We start from the raw sequence: 25,067 nt of genomic DNA on the forward strand, positions 1-25,067 counted from the left end.
AAAATAAGCCCAATGGTAAGTACAGCGTCTAAATAACCAGAGGATTGAGAAAGAAACGATACTCATGCACCCTTACAGCGTATAGAGGCAGTCTGTAGGAGTTGTGGCGCCCGTTTGTAACAAGTCCTTCTCCAAGGTGTGCCACTGGAGTGCTGTGGGAAAGAAAAACAAAATGCGTAGACACACCAAACCCAGTAATTGACAGGAAACAAAGAAACAAACCTTCCCCCACTCCCCCTCCCACCCGCCCACCCGTCTCACCCGTGGTGGCGGCAGTGTTAAAAATAATGATAAATCAATCAGTCCGAAACTGTGGTCAGTATTGGAAGAGATGAAGGGCTGTGACGGAGGAGGGGCATACTGTGGACGGAAGTCCCCGAGAGAGGAAGGTGACCAGAGGACCCCACTTGAACTCAAAATTTTTCTAATCATCCCTAAAAATATTAGCCATACGCTCAAGGCTAAGCAATCGCCAAAGGCGGGAGTGCCAGAGTGAGATAGCCGGAGCTTCCCTGCTCTTCCACACAGTCGCCAAAGTGATCTTGGCCGCTCCAATGCAGAGCCACATAATCATCGTGTCAGCTCTAGTCTGGTGTTCTAGGGCAGGGTCACGGAGCCCTAAAAGAACGCCTGCCATAGTGTCCTTTATATGTGCCAAAATCTCCTCCCAATAAGGACGAATGGTCGGGCAGTCCCACCAAATGTGCTGGAAGTCACCCAAAAGTCCACAGCCTCTCTAACATCTGTCGGAAGAGGTGGGGAAGATCAGGTGGAGTTTGGAAGGATGTAAATACCAGTCCATCATAGTTTTCATGTGTGCTTCCCTGAGTTCTGAGGAGTGATTAAAGCGTGTCACATCAGACCAGAGGTGTGTCCGCTCCTCCTCGGAAATGGGACGGTGTAGTAGATCTTCCCACAGGGACATGTATCTGGGGCGCGGGGAGAGCACAGTTTTAAGTAAAAAACTATAAATAAATGTGATCACCCCTTTCATGGTGGAAGACTTAGTGAGAAAGGCCTCAAATTTTGTTAAAGGTCGGGTGGCGGCCTCTCGTATCGTAGGGGTGAGTGCCCAATGCATCAATTGGGTGTAATGGAATCGCTCCGTGTCATTCAACTCAAAGTTCCTTTTACAGTGATAAAAGGTAAGGGGATCATAAGTATGGAACAGGTGTGTTAATGATAAGCAACCCCCCCTCCGCCAGGCATCAAACGGCCCCTCGTGCTGAGCCGGAGGGAAGGCCGAATTAAAATGGATCGGGGTAAACGGGGACGGGAATGTGGTCCACCGATCGTCACCCGAAACAGAGTCCCATATTTTAAGAGTAGGGCATGTGGGTGTACTGATATACGTGTTCGGGGGTCTGTCCCTACGAGGCCGCCACAACAAATCCCAGATGGTCCACCCCGTTACGCTGCGGTGCATATGGAGTCAATGCTTCTCGGATTCCTGCTGGGACCATTCTACTAAAACCCTCAGTTGAGCCACCCCCCCCTCGGCGCGTGAGCGGCGCAACTGAGTACGAGAAGCGAGCCCGTCCCCCTTGCCAGACAAAGCGTAGTATCATAGCTTTCACCTTCTTGAAGAAGTCACACTCCAGCTCGATGGGTAAAGCTTGGAATAAATAAAGGAGCTTGGGTAATAGCGTCATCTTCACTGCGTGAATACGTCCTAACCATGAAAGGAATAAGAGCTTCCAGGTCGTGAGTGCAGCCTGAATACTTGTGAGAATGGGCGGAAAATTAGCAGCGTACAATCCGTCTATTCTCGGTGTAAGTTGGATCCCCATATATTGGTTGGAGGAGGCCGCCCAAGATAGCGGAGTAAGGGCTTGGAGCCGCAGGGCATCCGTGGGTGAGAGCGTGAGATTGAGAATGTAGGACTTGCCTAGATTAACATTAAACCCCGACACCAGTTCAAAGCGCTCAAGCTCTGATTGCAGAGTCAAAAGGGACATCTCAGGATTGGACAAGGACAACAGAACATCATCTGCGAACAGGGATATTTTGTGGGATTGCCCCGTAAACGGGATGCCATGAATGTCTGGGTTGGAACGGACTGCCAGGGCTAAAGGTTCAATGTTGAGCGCAAAAAGGAGTAGGGAAAGGGGACAGCCCTGTCTTGTGCCCCTGGAGTGGAGAAATCTAGGCGATTGTATTCCATTAACCTGGAGCTAGGAAGGCGATAATTGGCCCTCACCATGTTGATAAATTTGGAGGAAAAGCCAGAAGCCGAGAGCGTGCAAAACAGAAAAGTCCAATCCACTCTGTCAAAAGCCTTTTCGGCGTCCAATCCTACCAAGACTTTGGCTTTCTCAATTAAGTAAATGATTCTACGAGTGTTGTCGTGAGTTTGACGACCCTTAATAAACCCTGATTGGTCCGGATGAATGAGGATGGGCATAAGATCGTTTAAGCGCTTGGCTAGGATGGAAGAATATAGCTTGGCATCGAGGTTGAAAAGCGCTATCGGCCCGTAGGAGGCACAACAATGGGGATCTTTCCCGGGCATGGGGATCACAGAAATCCCTGCCTCGGACATAGTGCCGGAGGCAGCTCCTTCTTCCGCCATCTTATTAAAAAGCTGCACTAGGTAAGGGGAAAGGTCAGGAGCGAAGGTCTTGTAGAAGAGGGCAGTGTAGCCATCCGGGCCCGGGGCTTTGTGGGATTTCAGTTTTTTAATGGCCCACGTGACGTCATCTAGGGTGATGGGTGTAGAGAGCTGGTCATTCCAGGCTGCGGATACCTGGGGCAAAGACAGTGATTGAAGATATCCCTGTTGGTCCTCCCACTCCAAAGAATCCCTAGAGTACAAGTCCTCATAGAAGGTCCGAAACAGCGCAGCTTAATCCTCATCTTTATGTGTCACCTCTCCCCAGGGGCCCAGAATCCCTCCAATGTACTCTCTTTCCCTTTTAGCCTTCAATTACCTGGCGAGATGTTTACCAATTTTATTGCCCTGACTATAGGATAAGTGGCATAATTTAAGAAGAGTAAATTCAGCCCTGTTGTTGTAGATGGCCCGGAGTTTACCCCTAAGGGCCGTAAGATGGCACAATGTTTGCCTGGTAGGATTGACTTTGTGTTGGCGTTCAAGTGCGGTCAGTTCAGCCTCCAACGCCTCCCTCTCCTGTGCGTGTTGCTTATTTAGGGTGGAATTAAGGGCAAAACACTCCCCCCGTATGACCGCTTTCAATGTATCCCAAGTTGTGTAGAGTGAGGTGTCATCAGGGTTATTAGCTTTGAAAAGTCAGTGATGGCGGATCTGAGCTTGGTGCAAGAATCTTTATCACGAGCGAGTGGCGGTGGAAAGTACCATCTGGGGGTAGTGAAGACGTTACCAGACTAGTTGAGGCAAACCGTGTATAAGCTATGATCGGATACTGAGAGTGGGAAAATCTTAGCGGCCTGGAACACACCCTGTAGGGATTGACTGAGGAAGATGTAGTCTAATCGAGAGTATGTGCGATGAACATGTGAGTAAAACGTGTAGTCCCTTGTTTGTGGGTGAAGCGCGCGCCAGGAATCCAGGAGACCAAGGTCTTGTAGCCGTTGTTGGATCTCCCCGAAGAAAGAGCTCATGGGAGACCTTTCCGTGTGTGTACTATCTAGTTCTTTGTGCCAAATTAGGTTAAAGTCGTCCAAAAGAATCAGTGGCCCTTCTGCAAAGTCAGTAAGATTCCCCAGGAAGGAATTCAGAAACGCCGCCTGGCCTGTGTTTGGGGCATAGAGCACCGCAAAGGTGCAGATTTTCCCCTTTAGCCGACCCTTGATCAAAAGCCAGCGCCCCCCTTATCAGTTTGGACTCCCAAAGGCTGGAATTGTGTGGAAGCGCGGAACAGAATAGCTACCCCTCTGTGCTTCGTGATCGCCGAGGACCGATAGATTAAAGGAAATCGTTTGTGATGAAGGCGCAGTTCCTCGGCTCTAGCCAGATGCATCTCTTGTAGGGCTATAATGTCAAGATGGTGGTCTATAATGTACTTCCACACTTTGTGATGCTTTTGCGGGGAATTGAGACCTTTAACATTCCAAGTACCAATGACTATTAGCATCACGGTACACCCAGCGGACCGCGCTCCATCTCCCACCCCAGATGTCCCGCACCACCCTCCGCCTCACCTCCCCCCTCCAGAACGCACAACCCAAGCAGGCAAAATTGACTCATCCACATCGTTGCAACCACAGAGAAGCCACAGTAAAAAAGGCCACCACCACAACCCTCCCTAACCCCCCCAAAACCCCCATAGAAACAAAAACATGTAAAAAACAAAGAGAACATTCAAACGAGCGTAACAGCCCTCCACGGGGTCGAGGTAATCCCCCGAAGGTCAAGGGGGACATCAGGTCCGAGGACCCCGTCCACGCCCGTCCCAACAAAGCATAGACATAAGTTGACTGGTGCGGTGTAGTAGAAAATGGCAGGTGCATAAGCCCTCAAATCAGACCCTGCATTTGTCCATGCCCGAGGGCACATAGCAAGTGAAAAGTAGCAATATTTCAGAATCATACCAACAAATAGGAAAGTCTGCCCAGCTGGCCCACCCCTGCTCGAACTGAGTCAATAGTCTTACTTGGGAGGCCACCAATGGACACCACTCTCCTCCCCGGTATAGGGAGTCTCCGATGAGGCGAGTGCAGGGGTCGCAGCGGGGCATAGGAAACCATACTCCCAGCTCTCCCGGTAGATGCAGGCCCCTGGCACCGAGTATTCAACCAGCAGGGGACCTCGGCTGAGGCAGCAGGCAAGTCAAAGGCGATGAATTCCAGGCTGTAAGTGGGTTCGCAAGCAGCCAGCGCTTCCCCCTACGCGACCAGGCCGATGTCGACGAGGGACCCCCAGTAGCCTCACAAGATCCATCCCGGGCCGGAGCTTCTTCACTCGAAGAAATGCCCAGCAAGTCCAAGCCCTCCTGCAGGTCCGTGATAAAGCGTCGCTTGTTTCGGAAGTCAAAGCTGAGTCCAAAGGGGTAGGTCCATCTGTAGCGAATCTTATCGTTGCGTAGCTTGGTAGTGATGGGTCGGAACTGCTGCCTCCGGGCCAGAGTCGAAGGTGCTACATCCTGGTAGATGGCGCAAGTGTAGTTCTGGAATGTAATGGAGTCTCTTGCCCTAGCCGCCTGCAGGACCGCCTCCTTCACCTTATACGAGTGAAACTTGCCCAAAACATCTCGTGGTCTTTTCTTCTCACCCTGCGTCAAAAGCCCCACGCGGTGGACCCTGTCCAGTTTTATTTTGATGGACTGCGATGACAGAATCTCTGAGAAGAGGTCGATAACAAATGCCTCCAGGTCCGGCCCCTCCGTACCCTCCTCCAGGTCTCTAATACGTATGTTCTCTCTTTGAGCCCGATTCTCGAGGTCCTCCGCCTTCAGCTGCGATTGGAGTAACTGCTCCTTGAGGGAACGCACGTCTTCCCGGACTTCGGTAGTAAGTGTCTCCTGTGCCTGTTGATGGGCCTCGAGATCAAGGACCCTAGTGCCTATAGAGTCCACATCGTGTTGTAGGGAGGAGAGACGATCCGACAAGTCAGATCGCAGTTGATCAATTGAGGTCCTGATATCTTGGCCAATGTCCTTGCGCAGTTCGTTTTTAAAATCTTTAAACATTGCTAAAAGGTCAGACTTAGTAAGGGCCATTGCTGCTCCACTCGCGTTCCCCCTCTGCGAGGATCGTTTTTCGGAGGATGAAAAAAAGTCCGTAACCTTGTTGGGAGTCTTGGCCGTTGTCTTCTTGGGCGGCATAAAGGGTCCCCCCCCAAAGTGCGCTAGCGCGTGTAAGCTCGTAGCTTCTGCGTTGTAGTAGGCAGCGCGTCCAGGGGTTGTCCTCTCACCACATCAACTCGTCGCACAGGTCTTCTCAGTGGCCCATCCGAGCAGACCCCGGAAACGGGGACACTCCACCAAGCATGGATAGCAAGCGCAGGCAAACAACCAGGGCCAGGACAACACCCCTGCGTACCTCCGCTGCAACGCGAACAGGAGGGCACCAGCGCACGTGGAAGATCCCCGAGCCGGCCTTGCACACGTGGATCACCGCAGTGGGGAAGGGGCAGGCAAACAGAAGTAGTGTATGGCACAGAGCCGCCCCCGCTCGCCACCACCACCAAGCCGCCACGTCCTAGGAGAAAGCGAGGGTATAACCGGCCCTTCTAGGCATAGAGCCCGCACGAAAAGGAAGACAGCAAACACCTCGTGTGGGGCTTCACCTTCAGGAAACCACGTGCAGCCACCATCTTGAAATCAGGCAACCGCAAAGAAGAGACCAGGACCGGTTGCGTTGTGGGCCTCCAAATTGCCGCTGCAGTCTCCCGTAAATGCTTCACAGGTCTCCCGTGGGAGGGATCGGGTGCCAGGAGCAGTGTTTAAAGGCGGGGCACGCCATCGGGAGGCAGCGCACCGGCCGCGCTGCCATGTTGCGTGAGCGCTACAGGAGCCGCATTAGCCGCGGGGACAAATAAGGCACTCAACGGGTCAATCCAACGTCGCAGTCCCTCTCCGCCAATGCTTTACATCCACAGCCCTCTCAAGACGTCCACGGCAGCAGAGAAAATCGCGAAAACCGCCTTTATGGGAGTTGAGACAGTGCGTGGACCGGGAGCCGAGACGGATTACGTCCATTCGGCCATCTTGCCCGGCCACGCCCCTGCAATCTCAGTTTTGAATACTCCAGGCAGTACGTAGATAAATTTACAAACACCTGTGTAGAGGTGGGGAGCAAAGCGGGCTGAACTGGCAGTGTCTGCATGACTTATTGCGCCTTTAATGTTGATGGATGGTCCTGTCACCACAGAGAAGCATGTTACACTTCGGGATATGTTTCCAAGGGTATTTCTCCAGCTGCATGGCATGAATGATGTGACTGCCCCTTCTATATCATCGTCATCCATGTCTCCCTTGTCTTCTGGGACGTGCAAAGCCTGCAGAGTGCTGCTTGGTTTTGTCACCTGACCCCTCTGAGGCGTTGATGAGCGACATACTTTTGCAAAATGGTTCACTTTGTTGCATGCGGAACTTGTTTGTTGCATGCAGACTTTGTTTGTTCCTTGTGCTGGACAGGGTCCTTGGTATAGGTATGAACCTCCACATTCATATAATGTTTTAAGCGCAGGACTGGGCTTGGCACGTGCTTTCTGTTTGGCGGGGGCTCCAGTAGCAATTGCGTTGGCGGGTTCCGTCTTGACTTGGACTCGTTCTGCTTCCATTTGTGCTTCTCGCACCTTGGATAACTCTTTCAACCTATCCACCATCAGCATGTCCGCTATGGGCATTCCTGGGACCTAAAGGATGTTTTCTCTAAGCTTTACAGATGAACAGCTCTGGATGAGCTGGGCACGGATTTCATTGTTTTCAGCTGGTTGCGTGAGAATGCTGGCAAGATCTCTTAGGCAGGGATAGAAAGCATCCACTGACTCGTCAGTTAGTTGTCTGGCTTGGCTTAGTAGAAAATGCTCATAGTGAGGGTTTGCGAGTGGTTCAAAATAGGCCATTAGTGCACATTTCAGTGTGTCATATGTGAACGTCTTTTACAACAGATTTTCCCAGCTTGTGAATGGCTGCAGTTCCCAGGTGCAGAACCATGGGGCATTGTCAGCCGTCTTCTAATGCCACAGCTGCAAAGTAGGTTTCAAGATACTCTACTCATTCTTTCCACGTCACAGCTTGAGGGGATGGGGGACCATTGACAAGGAAGGGCTCAAGGGGGGGGGAGGTATGGCTGACATGGCACTTTCTGTAAGTTACTGGAGTGATTCAATCACTGAGCAACAGCATGTGCTCCCCAGGGTAGAGTTCAAACCACCAAAGTAGAAGTTATTTTGCTGTGCAGAAGACAATGTCTATGCCACAGGGGTCTCCAATGTGCCATCAGTACCTCACTGGGAAGATGTGGATGACTCACGCATGGGGGGGAGGGGTTCACAATGAGCATTCACATAGGGCAAAAGGTCATACAGGCAGATCACTGTAGATGAATATGGCACTGGAATTTATGTCATCATGGCTTACCACCTTAAAACTGCAGAGACTGGTTCGTACTGCACGGTGCCCTCTTTTTCAGGTCAATCACGGAGCCAGCAGCAGGTGGCCCCCCTGCACAGTGTAAAACACAGTGAGGCCTGCCAACAGCAGCACCCTCCTCTTTGTGGCCAAAATCAAATGCACCTGCAGGTGGCAGCAGAGTGCACCACTCATGTGTGCAGAGCAAGCGGTGAGCCTCAGGGAGCAATGATCTGGACTACAAGACCGTATTGCACGGGAAACGCCGGCGGGCTGCCCATCGTAAGGCACGCAGGGGTAAAACTGTGGCCCCACGCCGGGCCGTAGAAGAAGGTGACATCTCCGGTACATGGCGGAGCAGCGGGTGGATCCCACCCTCGTCGCCAGTTGTTGTGCAGTGTGTGTATGCAAAGCTGACGCCGTTAGGGTTAGTGCAACCTAATTTAAATACCACATCAACACACCATGGATTCGTTGGTATCTGCTATGAAGTCATCATTTCCCTGACTCTTTTATTATTTCCCTTCCCAATGGCTTGGCCTGGACCACGGGGAAAGCAGATTTTCTCCTTTAGACATTTGTTCTAACACTGGTAACTACAGTCTTGCTTTCAGCCAAAGGTATTGTTGGACTAATTTCTAAAATGTTCTAACACTTTTAAAATAAAAACAGTTAGACAATGTCCAAAATGTTCCACCATGTAGTTCTTTTTTTACTTTTTTTCTAAAGAATGTCTTCCAGAGATCATGGTCATGTGCAAAGATAGTCCACTGTTTATGGACATTAGAGAATCCCATAGCAGCAAACACATATCTTCACATAAGTTTACAAGTCACACATCTTTGTGAAAAAATCAGGCTTACGGAATCTCATTTAGAAATGTGGACAACAAAGCAAAATGTTGTTGAACCATGCATGTTCAAGTCTAGTTTTCTTATTTGGGGGCAGATTCGCAGGAATGTGATGCTTATAGTACACAATCCTGCATGTATCAGCATTTAATGGCATTTTCTCCTGGTAAATGTTAGCAGATTTGACCTGTCTACATTTACCTGGGAAATTGTGTTGTATTCAGTAAAGAGAGCAAATTCGGAATTTCAATATGTGCTGTAACAGTAGCTGCTGTATATGTCAGAATTCAATGCCATATGGTAATAAGAGCAATAGACTTCTTTCTATCAGCGTCCTAAAAAGAATGTTGATTTGATTAACACTTCTTATACAACAGTCTATTATTAGAACATTGGAATGTTGAGAGTTCCATTGAAGACAATGGAGCAGCAGAAGCCTATATGAACTGGTACAGACCCGCTGCTCTTAAGATTTCAATGTACTAATAAGCATCCTCTGCCTTTCTCTTTCCCCTGCCTTTCCAAAATACATGGAGTGGGCAGTTAAATACACCATCTGTCACACATTTAAGGAAGAATACACTCATCATAAAAAAAGCAATCCATGCTTGGAGATATCACTATATTGCAACATTTTTCATGGATTTTCTGGCAATAGCTAGACAACTATACCCATCTTTCATACTAATACCATTACTTGGGGCATTGCTCCACAAAACCTATAGTCCTCGCACAGCCTGATGTAAGTAGTTCCTTTTGTTTGTGTGTCCGGCTCAGTGTGTATATGTGTTTAGTATGTGTCCGACAGTGAGTGTAGATAACATGTTTGGTTGTATTTGTAGGACATTTGTTAGCTTAGTATTTGTGCCTGTGTGTTTATGGCTGACAAGCATATATGTTTAACATATATGGCTGTACAAGGATGTGCTTGTGTCAGATACAGACCAGAATTTATTTTTGTCATTCTTGTACACATCCTATTTATCCTGTTAGAAATATTAAAATTACAATTGACAGAATGGAAAGGAAAAATCCTTGGAATGAATGAATTATTCACACATGGAATGAGGAAACTTGAATGCTGATAGAGAAAGATTGTGTAGGTACGTGTATGTGTAGCATGTGTCTGACTTTTCTATGGTTAAGTGGGTCTGTATGAAAGTAATGTCTCTTATTGATTGTGTAGAAAGTATGCATGTGTATAAGATGTGCACATATGAGATCTGTGTTTTTATGTGCCTCTTTTGATGTTTGTAAGGTATGTTTGGATGTTCTGAGTGTGCTTGTTTTGAAAGTAATCCCTGCTGTGTGTCTACACCACTTTGTCTAGTTGTCTATTTAAGGCATGTACATCGTTGACTTTGGTACCTTATTGTGACTTTGGCAGTCCTCCTGCAGCACCGCCACTGGTCTGCCTGCAGGAGGACCGCCAAGGCCATGGTGTGCCCACCCGCTGGATTCAGAGTTGTATCCAGGACGGGCAGGCTGTGCTACAGTAATCTCACAGCAGTGGTATGTTAGGCTCACAGGAGAGCCTAACATGCAGACCGCTACTGTGAGAGCACCAACGGCACTTTGCTGCCTGGTGTGGCATGCACCATGCAATGCATGCCACACCGTGGAGGAACAGGGTTGCAATTCAATGGGTGAACAACAATTGCTGCCCTGCATGCACCCTCAGGCCCAGTGTGGTACTGAAAATTCTGGACTTGTGTAATAAACTTTGTCGTAGCATGATGATTTTTATATCAAAAGACCGAGAATGGCTAGTACACTATGTACAAGCATTTTCGTCATATTCCAGTAACGATTTCATCTCGAAATCGTCATTTTCGTACTGAACCCTTGGCTTCCATTTTGTGAACGGCAGCCATTTTGTGGATTGCCCTTACAGTAGGCCCTCACTGTGGCAGAATAAGTATTTAAGGACATAACCTTAGCATGGGTTTGTGTTGACTCCTGCATGACCTGGCGAAAGCTGACTCCCTTGCCCGAGGCTGACCTCGTTGAGCCAGTTCTTTGTTAGGCAGCTGGTCAGATAGAGATCAAAGAGCAGGACATTGCAATGTTTATTGTACACGCACACATCACTTAACTTGCCCCTATCTCTTCCTGTTCCTTCTTTATGGTCTATTTATGATGTGGGCTGCGGGCCTTTTCATTATGGGTCTTGTCCAGCTTGTCTAAAGAAGAATGTTTATTATGGGTTTGTTTGATGATTAATTTTGGGCTGGACAAACTGAAAAGTGGGTTTGTCATCGTACAGTGTGTGCACGTCCTGGGAGTGACCAACAATAATGTACTGCAAAGAGAAAATGTTTGCCTAGGTCATAATAAATGGTATAAAAGGTCTGTGCTGAGACCATTCAGCAAACTACCTCATTCAATTGCTAAGGCAGTTGGGTGACGTAGCCTCACTTAATTGTGTTTAATAAAGATGTCTTTTTCATATTTTCAGAGTCTGTGCCAAGTTCTTATTATATTAGTAAGTATTCCCTGAGAGCGAAAATTACCAAGTTCTTCACCAGGAGTGGAATGAGGCCCTGTTAGGGCCTCCTTACTTCCATGTCTAGCACCCTTTTCTTGGCAGGCTCACCACAATGAAAAAGGCGGTGGAAATGAAAGTCAGAATATGCTCAACAATGTCCCAGCTGCACCACCAGCATATACCTTCCCATTTCCAGACCACTGGTGTACTGGGATCCTAGATCACTGCAGAACTGCCTGTCTCATGGTGGTCCGACTGCCACATTCCTAATACGGCGGGTGGACCACCAGTGTGGCGGTGGTCGGATGGACACCACGAGTATGGGGGTCCTGTGGATCGCCATACTCATTATTAGGCCCCATGTGTTTTTAGAAATGTGTGTTGGGCCATGCCTGTATTAGAAATCTGCTGTGACATGTTACATGTGTTGTCTTAAGAATGTATGCATGGTTATGTTTGCAAAGAATAGTGGTTGTAAACCATGTTAGAAACACATGTGTGGGTTATGTGTATAGTTATTAGAGCTGGCAGAGTGTTCACGGTTAGTGCAGAACAGATATAAAGAGGTAAGGGTACTGGGCTGGTCATATAAATGCAAGAGTAGTAATCAGGTCATACAGATGAGAGAACAATCATTGCAAATAGGTTTGTGCCCACATATGGAAGGTCACTACGCTGCATGAACATTGGTGAGATGGGGCTAGCTACACATTATTAAATAAGGTGGCTATGGTTGACAAAGACTAGGCCATTATCAAATATTGCAGGTTTTTAATTTAAGTGACAGCAGCTCCAGTAATGCCATCAGGGTCAAAGATCATGTGGCATCACCTCCTGAATGATACCAGGGTCAAAGGTCATATGAAGTCACTTCCTGTAGTGTCATTTGGGTTGGGGGGGGGTCATAGGCATATTATGTCACTTCTGCTAACCGTAGCATTTTGGTAAATCAACACCCATGCCTTCCCAGCTGTTGCTATGACTGTTCAAAAGCTAACAGCTGTAGCCTCCGCGTGGCTGTCAGATGTTGAACAAGCACAGCAACAGCTGTAAATCAAAGGCGTCGGAGCTTCTGGGATTTCAACTCCCATGAGCTCCGATGCCTTTGTTTTTATAATTAAAACATTCTGCCCTCTAGGGGCAAAATGCTCTAATATCCTTAGAGCCTGCTGTAGCTGGGCACATAATCCACTTGCCTCCCCTTTAAGATTAAAAAGGAAGGAATGCAAGAAAGAAGGAAGGAAAGAAGGAAGAAAGAAAAAAGAAAGAAAGCAATAGAATGTATGGAAAGAACAAAATCAGAAAGGAAAGAAAGTAAGAAAAAGAAAAAGAAAGAACAAAACAAAGTAAATGGCAAGAAGAAAAGAATGAAGGAATAAAATAAGGCAAGAGAGAAAGAAGGAAAAAAAATAAAGAAGGAAGGAAGAAGGAAAGAAAGAAGGAAGGCAAAAATAAATAAATAAAAAATAATGTCACAGATGCAAATTAAATACGGTAAACAACGGCTTTCTTCCTGGGCAAAGTTTATTAAAGAACCATCGTTGAAATTGAGTCTGTAGTAAACAAGTTCTGAAGCAAATATTGAAGCCTTTAGTTTGTGTACTGCATGCATAGTAAAAAGAGGATAACCTAATACAGAACAGTTTCAAATTGACACAAACTGTCATGCTGTGAAATACCAGCAGTCAGATAAGTAAATAAAGGACACTCCAAAAGGAATTTGCAAAAGCATTGACAGAAGACAGAAGTTGATAAAGTGTTGAATGTGGCCTGTGCTCACACTGGTATGAAGTGGCTTGCTTTCACCTCAGGCTCCTAACACAAAGGCAAAAATAAAGTAATAATTATACAGTAAAACTAAAAAAACTGGCACTGACAGCAACTACCTTCTGTGCTGATATGCACATTGAGAGCAAAATTCAGTCATTCAAAGTGAAGTTAACCAATGGCTGAAGTAGGCTGACCCATTGCCCTATGCTTTATGCTGTAGTGAGGGAGGCAAAATGTGAATGACACAAAAACAGACAAATGGATGAAGAGAGATGGCTAAAAGCCCCTCTACTTAAGTATGTTATACAAATAATTTTAATAAACTTAAAAGGTCTTGGCAATCGACAGACCTGAATAAATCTTTGGTATTTCACACAAGTCCCAAAATATATGCTTGTCTTGAAGGAAGCAACTGGCAGGAATGGAAACAGTCATCCTAGCTGCTATACTGTAAACAGTTAACAGATTATTTCAAATAAAGTTCAACATATAACAGATTATTTTGCCTGAAAACCAGCATTATTTAGATAATCCTCAAATTTAAGATGGTTCAAAATTTGTATGAATTGATTACACCACAAACAAATGGGAATGTGAGCCAATGTGTCCTCTGTTATGATGAACCTATTTATGTCAACAGAATTTGCTGTAATAGACTGGATGCACATTTTCTAAAGCAAAAGTGGTCATACGTAAAGTTAATTGTTTAAAATAATTATGCAGTTACCTTATTTAATTTGTCTCCTTGAAACTGATCCACTATTCCTCCGGCCTTCAGTCCCTGGAGAGTTTCTTTAATGCAGTTCACCACAGTGCGGATAGCCTGGGCGGTCTTTGCAGCTGTAACAATTTCAGGATTGTCACGTTGCAATAAGCCTGACAAAAAAGAGTAAAGATAAATGTACTTTATAGAAATATATATATATATATGTATATATATATATATATCACTCAATATGTGATGCCAAAAGGTCGCCCTGCCTCACAAGTCAGGGCTCGTGGCCGAGGCGTCCCTTCTAATATATCCAAAAAGCCACAGACTGTCAGTGTCCAAGAGTGTGTTAACAAGCCACACCATCCGAAAATCCGGCACAAACATTTTATTTCATCAAACCAGCCATGATGCGTTTTGACCCTTACCGGTTCTTGTTCACATGGTATATAAAGTGGTCAACTGACTACTTTACCTTTACAGTACAGTACACTACAGTAGACCCCAGTAAAGTGGTAAACTGACCACTTTATATACTGTGTGAACAAGACCCTGATTGGGTTACTAGAATGTATTGTTCTAGCCCTGTAGTGTACTTGGGTTGCCTCTATAAGATCTGTTTGCAATTTGCTCTTCTCCTCTTTTCCTGCTTTATATTTTGGTATATCTTTAGATGTGATAAACCCCCGTAGAGTGGGCTTAAATGCATCCCAGATCGTATTTAAGGGGGCTGTACCTCTGTTGCGTGTAAAGAACTCCTCAATGAATTCTTCCATTTCTGTACACCAGTGGTTCCCAAACTTTTGACTCCTGAGGACCCCCATTTAGTCACCACTGGAAGCCGGGGACCCCCAAGCAATTTGTATGAGTTAAATTTCAAACATTAAAACAGTAATTCGAAAAAAATACACACGTGTGCACACAAAACAAATACTTAAAGTACTAAGGATTTTGGGGCCAGATGTACGATCATTTCATTTAGCGCCTCGCAATTGGTGACGCATTGCGAGTGGCGAATTGCGAGTCGCTAAATGAAATGTACAACAGTGTGTTTAACACTGTTTCGGATTACCAATGGGGTCGCAAATTGCGAGGTTATTTAATTTTAATGAGCCTCTCGCAATTTGCGAGCCCATGGGAATGCCCGCCCTCCCAGGGAAGGTGGCCTGCTGGGCTCTGCAGGCCACCATGTCTCGGACTGCTTTTAAATAAAGCAGTTTAAAAAAAAATGCAGCCTGTTTACCAGGCATTTAAAAAATGTTTAATTTTCTAAGGGCAGGCAGAAGTCCCTGGGACCACTGCCTGCCCTTAAAAAATAATTTTGCATGCATTTGCAAAGGGTAAGGGGTCCCCTGTGGACCCCTTCCCATTTGCTAATGCATTACCATCTACTTCAAGTAGGTGGTAAATGCGACTGTTTTGCGACCGCAAAACATTTGTACATGGTTTTGAGACTCGCTATTTGGAAGGGAATGCCCCTTCCAAATAGCAAGTGCAAAACCTATTTAGCGAGTCGCAAACAAATTGCGTCTCGCGAAATAGGCTATGTACATGGCCCAATAGGTTTTTGTATGCGCAAACGGGTTCGCGAACCCGTTCGCGCATATAAAACCAGATCATACATCTGGCCCTTAGTATTTTATATTGAAGTAATAGCCCCTCTGTCACATGCATTTCATTTGTTTTATAGCATCTCTCATACCATTGTAGGATGTCGGAGGACTTTACATCACACACATATAGAGACATTGAATCATCCATGTAAATCAGTGTGTATATAAATTGTTTAAAGAGTGCTTGGTCTGGAAAAGCACAAACTCAGGATTCAGAACATAACACAGCAGCTAGCACTGACTTTAACATTAAAAATATATTTCCACCCAAATACATCTTTTTAGCAGCATCAGGATAATGAATAACTGGGAAAAAATATCAATTACTAACTGGTACCATGCAGTTTGCAAGCAGCTCTTTGATGACAGTTTATAGGTCCCTTTGCTAGATTACAATTGTCACTTATGAAGTGCACAGTAACAAAAGAATCTCTGTGACAAAAGCAGTAATCATAAACCTATGCACATAAAATACTGCTTTTTAAAATGCATGTAACACATTCTTTGCAGGAGGCACATTAACCCTCTATGCTACATTAGTTAAATCAAAGCTGCCACTGAACAAAACTCTCCTCACGCTCCAGCAGGTACATTAATCACTGACATTCTCTAGACACTTTTATTGTTGCTGGAAAGCTGCTAATTATACACGAAACATTTCTGTGCTTTTAAAACTGTTGCCTACGGACCCCCTGGGAATTTGTCACGGACCCCTGGGGGTCCGCGGACCACAGTTTGGGAAACACTGCTGTACACCATTGAGGATCTAAGAGGTTATTTTTGTTAAAAAACCATTGTTTTATAGTGCTTATGTCTTGTGTTCCCAGAATTACCTCCATGGAGACTGCCGCATGATCTGAGAAAGCATTTGGTAGGTGAACATAATTACATAAATTTAAATCGTGGGATGTTAGAAAAAAATCCAATCTTGAGGCGGAATTGTACTTTGCAGGGAAGCAAGAATATTCTCTTTTGAGTGGATTATTAACCCGCCAGTGATCCATGATATCAAGGTCTAATTTGCAACTCTGTATCGCTAAAACAGATTGGGGTTTATTCTGACGGCGATCTTTTTTAGACGAGTCCAATACAGTATTTTGCAAAGGATTAAAATCCCCTCCCCATACTATTATCCCAGGAAGGCCGGTTATAGTGTTTTGTAACTGTAAAATTGGCTGACAGTCGTCTAAGATGGGAGCATATAGTGTAGCAAGGATTATATTTACATTATGTAATTTGCCATGGGCAACTGCCCATCTTCCTCTGGGATCAGTGGCTGTGCCTGCCAGAATAAAACCTAAATGTTTTCCAATCAGTATACATACTCCTCTCTGTGTCAATCCAGCTGAGGAGGATATAGTATGGCTAGCCCAATTCTTAAATAATTTATCTGCATCAGCCTGGTCTCTATGATGGGTCTCTTGTAAATAAATAATATCCGGATTTAAGTTGTTTAACCAGCATTCAATAGCGTTTTTTTTCCGAACAATGTTTAGACCATTTGCTTTAAAAGAGATAAACTGCAACATGCTATTTCTTTTTTTAAGAAGGCCATAATTAAAAAACATGTTAAAGAGCAAATATAATAAGTATGTATGCTAAAAAGGTTATTTAACAATACAGTATAATAATAAACATCAAAAGACCCTTTCTTTGTGCAAATAGGCAAATAGTCACGATCTTTTTGTACAATGATGGATGAGTGCTCAGTGCAGATGTAGTAACGGAACCATATAGGTAGCAACAAACCCTTACTTTGTGCAAAATAGGCAAGTAAACAGTACAGTACAGTATTATAATAAATACCAAGGAACCTTTCTTTTGTGCAAATGAGCAGGTATAAAAAAGGCACGTTGTACATCAATGAATAAATACTTAGTACCGGTGTAGTAGCAGCAAAAATAGGTAGCAAATCCTTACTTTGTGCAAAATAATCAAGTAAACAGTGCAAATATATAATAGCAGCAAGCCCTTTCTTTGTGTAAACTAGACAAACAAACAATATATGTTTTAAAGCCATGTTAAGATCAGATAATCTTGTCTATGCCTTATCTTAGCTAATCTTAAAAATGGAACAAACAATTCTTCAATATATGAACTCTCCTTTTTTCCCCTGCAACACCTCCCTTCACCACCCCAACTTCCCCAACCCCCCCGAGAATAGGCGGATTCTCCCCGTGTTCCACTTCCGTCCTTCTCTTTGGTTTCTTCTTTTTGGATGCCATTTCATTGCACCCTTGTGTGCTTCCTGTCGTCGTCTTAGCCCCGCATAGCAGATAAAAACAAAGATCGGCTATAGGCTATGCTCCGAAATAAACTAAGAAATATAGAACAGAGTGGAGATCAGCTATGAGCTACACTCCTAGGCCTTCTAGAAAAGTCTGGGCTTCGTGGACAATTGTAAAGATAAAGAACTTTCCTTTGGCCAGTACTTTAAGTTTTGACTGCTGCACAATCATGGCCTGGGCTCCCTTGCTTTTAAAAGAGTCAATCATCTTAACAAAGTCTCTATGTCTGTGAGCAGAGGCTGCCGACATATCTGAGAAGATTCTAAAATTGTTTACACCTTTTGCGTTGAATGATTTCTTAGAATATGCAGTGTTCAGGATTCTCTCCTTCACCCTGAAATCAGAAAAGTTAAGCAAAATCGTGAGTGGATATTTCGTATTGTTGGGTTTATATGCCGGGACTCTATGTGCTCCTGTAATTGTCAAATCCCCTTGAAGCTCGGGTATGGCTTTTTTCAAGAGGGACTCTGACCACTTAACTACGTCTTTATCTTCCAGTCCCTCTGGAACGCCTACTAGACATAGATTTGACCTCGTGTTGTAATTTTCAAGGTCCTGCAGTTTTTCTACTAACTGGGCTCTTTCTCTATTGGCCACCAGCATGTCTTTCTGTATTGCTGATAGCGAATCTTCCAGGGATGAGATCCTTGTTTCGGCTTCAGTGACCTTTAGAGGGAGACACCCAAGGCTCCCAATGCATTCTTCCATTTTCGTGAGCCTGTTGTGCAGGTTTGAGATCTCCTGGGCCTGGGAATATTTAAAATCTAATAACTCCTGAAGGATGGTTCCAAGCAGAATTTTGATGGAATTTGTTTTTGTGGTGTTTGGAAGAGAAAATAACCCATTCTCTTGGGATGCTTTAGATGTCTGCGGGCTTAACTCTTGACTTGGAGACTCCATAGAGTTCTTGTGGCTCTGGTTTGGGCTTGTGCTGTTATTCAGAGCCGATGTCCTAGGTATCATAGGAGCCACTGATATTATTTCCTCAAGGTCCTGGTCCTGGTCCTGTTCAGCCCCTACCAATAACGCTGTCTCTGGTGGCTCCGGTGTAATAGAGCTAGATGTCGCCTCTCCAGCGCTCAGAACCTCTTGAGCCAACATGTCATTTTTACCGTCTTGGTTCGTCCTCCCCGCATGGGGTACTCGAGAGTTGCCCCTGAAGCCCCTGTTTGCCCTGTTGGAGAAGTGGTTTTGTGAAAAGGGAGTACTGCTTTAGCTGGTTCCTAGTCCCTTGAGATGGTTTATTTGGTATAGTATCCACCTGGCCCATGTTGGCTCCCTTGTTATTCTTCTCCATCTCTACATCAGTTTTCCCATCTTTCGCACCTTTCTCGTCTCTCTCGCCCTTCTCAGCTTTCCCAACCCCTTTCTCAGAGGCAGTGGCAGAGGCAGTGGGGCTTGATAGGGTTAACTGGTCGGGAAGGGACTGTATTTTGTTCCCTTTGTCTTCACCTTCACCCAAGTACACTACAGGGCTAGAACAATACATTCTGGTAAAAAGCTATACGAGGCCAAGAGTAAGATGAGGGAGTTCTATTATGCCTTGGGCGAAACCCATTTTAACTGCTACACCCTGAGGATGTGTGAGGATAGCGAGTATACAGGGAAGCTCCTGGCGTGGCAAACTAAAGAAAAACAGACTCGCAACAGAATTGACCAACTAACTGATCCAATCACTAAAATACAAGCTAAGACCACAGCCTTAATTGGTGAATGTTTCCTGAAACATTATGAGGGAATCTATCAAACAACAGAAGAGGCCCCATCTGATTCAATAGGGGAGTTTTTATCTCAACTTACAACTCCCAAATTAAATGCTGAAGAGAAGGAAGGTCTCATTGAGACATTCTCAGAGTCTGAGTTAGATGAGGCAATCAGCTCCCTCCCTAACGGAAAGGCCAACGGCGATGATGGTCTTCCAAATGAATTTTTAAAAAAATTTAAAGGAACTCTACGCAAAGAATTTTTAACTTTAGTAAATGATTTACTCCAAGGAGGATCCCCTCCGGATTCCTTCCGCTCAGCTGTGGTAGTTAGTATTTTAAAAAAAGGAAAGGATAGTGAGAATATAAACTCGGATCGACCAATAAGTCTACTAAACACAGACTATAACATTTTTACTAAGCTTTTAGCAAATCGATTGAATAAAATAGTGGGAAGTCTGGTAAACACTGATCAGTGCGGCTTTATTGCAGGCAGGCAGCTCCACACAAATACAAAGTTTGTATTGGAGGCACTAGATTTTTTTAAAACTAATAATGTGAAGGCCCAAATTTGGTTCCTTGATGCTGAAAAAGCCTTCGATCTAGTGTCCTGGGACTGCCTATTTGCTATTTTGCACAGTTTTAATTTCCCGAATGTTTTTATCTCTCTTTTAAAACAACTATATTTGAACTCCAGGGCACAGATTATCATCAATAACTCTAACGTCGGTACATGCAAGATCAATAGAGGCACCCGACAAGGCTGTCCATTATCACCAATATTATTCGCATTATTTATTTAACCTCTAGCAATCGCGATTAGAAACATACAAATTAATACAGTCCCGGTAGCTGGCATGACTAATATAAAATTATACGCCGATGCTATTGCCCTGTTTTTAGACTCTAACCCCCTAAGTCAAGCAAAATTTTAAAAAATATTTTCTGATTTTCAAAAACTAGGAGGCTATAAAATTAACGTTAACAAGACGGAAATTATTTTATTAAACTGCACTGTAGGCACTTTATTACCAGAATTTAGGCAAACTTATAACCCCACGCCGAAGAGATATCTGGGTATATTTATTTCGGACAATTTAGACGAGTTGTTCTCGCTTAACTATTCACCGTTGTTAAAAAAAGTTGAGTCCCTTTTAGAACGCTGGAATCTACTACCTCTGTCTATAATGGGCCGAGCAGCACTGATACGCATGTCGATCCTACCTCTTTTTAATTTTTTATTTAATGCAGCACCCTGTGTTATCCAGGTTTCCTTTTTAAAAAAAATAGATTCCCTAATATCTTTATTTCTTTGGGCAAAAAAGTCTAGTAGACTTGCACTTAGCACTTTATATCTTCCATTTGCACAAGGAGGATTATTCCTCCCTAATATAAGGGAATACTATTTTGTGTCTTTTGCACATCACAGTTTTAGATTTTTCTTTTTAGACACGAATGAGACAGACAACTTTTTATGAAGAAGATGCTATCAGAGGCAAAGATAATTGATCCCATTAGAGTTACAAAAGACCCAACAAAGATCTGTTACAAGTCCCTCCAATGGATTCTTAGACAGAAAACCCAGTTCCTGAAATCCAATTCCATTCCTAGGATAAGTAACACAACCGATTTAAACAACCTTAACCTAGGAGAAGAGGGATGCATGGATAGGAAAACAATAAAGCTATGGAAAGAAAACGGTTTTGAAAAAATAGATGACTTCCTGGCTGGTAACAGGTGGAAGACATGGGATCAAATTGCTAGCCAGGTAAGCCATTCCCATTCTGTTTTGAAATGGTCCTTTTTTATGTTGATTCCAATACTCAGAGAGCTGGATATAGGAAGTCTTTATTTTAAAGAAAATATCTCCACAGCACTGAATAATAAATCTCAAAAAAAGATGAGTATCTGGGTTAAAATATTAAATGAGGACAAGAAACAGGAATCCTCGAGTAAGATTTTTGAGAGGTGGAAAAAAAGGGAGGATATCGAAATCAATGAACAAATTTGGGATAAAATAAATAAATTTAACAAAACAATCTTTCGCGGCGCTAATTTTAAGCGCATGCAATTTTATAATAAATGGTTGATTTACAGAACTCCCTCCTATCTCAACAATATTTTTCCACTAGTTCCTGATAAATGCTTTCGATGCGAGGAAAAAGGGACCTGGAAGCATATCATTTGGGAATTCTCTAAAATCCAACAGCTATGGAGGGAAATTGAAAAATATCTCTCCTCTGAGCTTAAAACTCCTATAGTTTTCAAAGATCTAGTCACGGTTTTTGGCTGCTCAGCGACCAACACCAAATATGACGAATTTCTTTTCATAGCTTCTCTAATTGCTAAATCACTCATATTGCAGTGCTGGAAAACTAATCAAGTACCGACCTTTCAGGCATGGAAGGCTAAATTAATACGAACACAGGGTAGGGAAAGAAAATATGTGCTCAGATCAGGGGCGCTAAAAAAATATGAAAAGTTCTGGAGTGTTTTTGAATTGTAAAAAATACCTTTATAATCTCTAGTCTGCCTATATGCACTTTTCTTAAGCACTTTTGCACTTTATAATTACTCTTTGCACTTTATAGTCATGTTATGGACACTTGATTATTGATTATTCATGTATAACCATATGCCATGTATTACAACAAATCTTTTAACAAATGTATTCTGTAATGTTGTTCTTGTTTTTATGAACTCTCAATAAAAATAATATTAAAAAAAAAAAAAGACCCTGATTGGGTTGAAACACGTCACGGATGTTTTGTTGAAAAAACATTTTGTGCCAGATTGTCATGTGATCAAGGCACGAGGTGAGCTGAAACGCGTCGTGACTGTACAGGTCCTGGAGCAGGAATTCCCAAGACGGAGCGAAACAATTATATATATATATATATATATATATATATATATATATATATATATATATGGAAGCTCCGTGGTCCTCCCCAGTCAAAAGGAAAACTCCAAGCACTCCGGGTACAGCAAACAAAGATTTTATTGCGGCTTACAGCAGGCGAGAGATGACAGACGCGTTTCAAACACAAAGTCCTTCCTCAGGGACACTGAGGAAGGACTTTGTGTTTGAAACGCGTCTGTCATCTCTCGCCTGCTGTAAGCCGCAATAAAATCTTTGTTTGCTGTACCCGGAGTGCTTGGAGTTTTCCTTTTGACTGGGGAGGACCACGGAGCTTCCATTTATCACGCGTCTACCAGCGCGACACAGCACCCGCCACGAGTGCCCCGAGATCTCTGGTAGCACTGAGCCTGTTTTGCATATATATATATATATATATATATATATATATATATATATATATATATATATATATATATATATATATGTATATATGTATATATATATATTTATTTATTTAATTTATTTATTTAAAATTTTATGTAGCGCACAGTTACCCTAGGGTATCCCAGCGCTTAATAGGACAGCAACAGATAAAAAACCCCAGTGGGGTGCAATCAAACAGGGAACAGATGAGTTTTCAAACATTTGCGAAAGCGCAAAGTGCAGGTCTCAGCGCGTAGTTTTAAAGGTAATGAATTCCAAAGCTTCGCAACGTTCACCGAAAATCTTCTCCCGCCCGTGCGTGCCCTCCTTACTCTGGGGACTAGGAGGAGATGTTTTTGATCAGAACGCAGCGTTCTGTTTGCTTTGTATGGTACTACTAAACTTCTCAGAATAGGGGGTCCTGTCCCTTGCAAAATTTTGTTGGCTATACATAGTGCCTTAAATTTGACTCTTTCCCGCACTGGGAGCCAATGCAATGCATTTAGGGCAGGTCTGGCTGACTCGGTTCTGGGAGTGCCCATGAGCAGTCTGGCCGCCGCATTCTGGACCTGCTGAAGTTTGTTAAAAGTGGATTCAGGGGCACCCAGAAAAAGGGCATTGCTATAGTCGAGTCATGATGTTATCAGCCCCTGAATCAACAACTTCCTAGAAGGAAAAGGAAGAAGGGGGAAGATTTTACGAGCTGAATGCAACAGGGCGTAGCAAACTCCTGCCGTTTTTTTGGCTTGGGTCCTAAAAGAGAGATCATGTTCCAACCAGACCCCCAAGCTCTTAATCTCTTCTTTCATACTGGGGAGATCGCCCATAGAGCTGGGCCAGCTGGTCAGAGGGAGTGAGGGAGCTTTGTTCCCTAGCAACATTATCTCAGTCTTAGAGCCATTCAGCTTAAGCGCTGATTGGTCCATCCAGGTATGAACTTCCGACAGGCATGAGTGCAGCAAATCAGGATTCTCTACCAGTTGTGAGAGGGCGACCACTAACTGAGTATCATCAGCATAGCTGATGATCTTGATGTTATAGGGGGTCACCACCTCCTCCAGTGGGGCCATGTATACATTAAACAATGTCGGGCTAAGGGAGGAGCCCTGTGGCACCCCCCACTGGAAGGAGATAGATGAAGACCGACTGCTGCCTTCCCAAACCTGATAAGCACGGCCGTCAAGAAATGACTAAGCCACCTCAAAGCGGCCCCTGCCACACCCACCCCTGACAGTCGCCGAATCAGCACCTGATGATTAACGGTGTCAAACGCCGCACTCAGGTCCATAATGTCCGTAATATATATATTATCTACTGGCGGTCACCAGTAGGTATATATAGTTAGGACCTAGTTACCATAGGAAATTCTGAACATTCTATTGGGAATAACTTTGGCGCCGATTGAGGGATCTGTTTGTAATTGTCCTTAAATTTGCCTCGCTCCGCTCCGCTCTTTCCCTGAAAGTTTCGGGGGGATTCGTCAAGCGGGGGCCGAGAAAAAAGGGGGGTCCCAAAACGTGTTTTCCCCATGTTAATTTCCATAGGGACATTCTGACACGGCTACAGCTCGAACGGCTGAACGGAATTACACCAGATTTGGGAAAATGGTAGGGACTGGTGTGCAGCAGTGCCTTTTCTATATTTGGTGAAAATCCCTCCAGTAGTTGTTGAGAAAATTGAATTTGAGCAAATTATATATCTATATGCGCTCAACATTCTATTGGGAATAACTTTGGCGCCGATTGAGGAATCTGCGTGTAATTTTCCAGAATTTTGGCCAGCTCCGCTCCGCTCCTTCCGTGAAAGTTTCAGGGGATTCGTCAAGCGGGGGCCGATAGGGGGGGTCCCAAAACGTGTTTTCATCATGTTAATTTCCATAGGGACCTTTAGACACGGCTACAGCCCGAACGGCTGAATGGAATTATACCAAACTTGGCAAAATGATAGGGCCTGGTATGCAGATGTGCCTTTCTTATGTTTGGTTAGAATCCCTCCAGTAGTTCTTGAGAAAATTGAATTTGAATTTTTTCAAATGCCATTTTCTATGGGACCTTTACACACGGCTTCAGCCTGAACGGCTGAACGGAATTACACTAAACTTGGCAAAATGGTAGGGACAGGTATACAGTAGTGCCTTTTCTATATTTGGTGAAAATCCCTCCAGTAGTTGTTGAGAAAATTGAATTTGAGCAAATTATATATCTATGCGCTCACCGTACGTGCACCGTATGCGTACGGTACGCGTAACGTACACGTACGTGCGCGTACCCTTATGTGCGCGAGCGAGTTTCTGATTGGCTGGCAGTCGACTGTCTACATTCTAAACTGTCCAAACCAGGAAGTGTTGGCCACCATCTTG

General features: G+C 44.4%; 1 protein-coding gene and 1 pseudogene across 1 annotated transcript in view; one reads left to right on the plus strand and one right to left on the minus strand.

Annotated features, from left to right (window-relative positions):
* The window catches only part of LOC144825347 (zinc finger protein 862-like), a 40,809-nt pseudogene extending 37,047 nt beyond the window's left edge, over positions 1-3,762 (plus strand).
* LOC144823935 (sperm-specific sodium:proton exchanger-like) overlaps positions 1-25,067 on the minus strand; it is a 5,382,759-nt gene that overhangs the window by 1,245,253 nt on the left and 4,112,439 nt on the right. Inside the window, exon 16 of the mRNA XM_078682869.1 lies at positions 13,834-13,982. Within this exon, the coding sequence (XP_078538995.1) occupies positions 13,834-13,982 (149 nt within the window). The remainder of the gene's footprint in view (positions 1-13,833; positions 13,983-25,067) is intronic.

The sequence above is a fragment of the Lissotriton helveticus genome, chromosome 3_1, assembly GCF_964261635.1.
Source record: "Lissotriton helveticus chromosome 3_1, aLisHel1.1, whole genome shotgun sequence".
In the NCBI taxonomy this organism is placed as follows: Eukaryota; Metazoa; Chordata; class Amphibia; order Caudata; family Salamandridae; genus Lissotriton; species Lissotriton helveticus.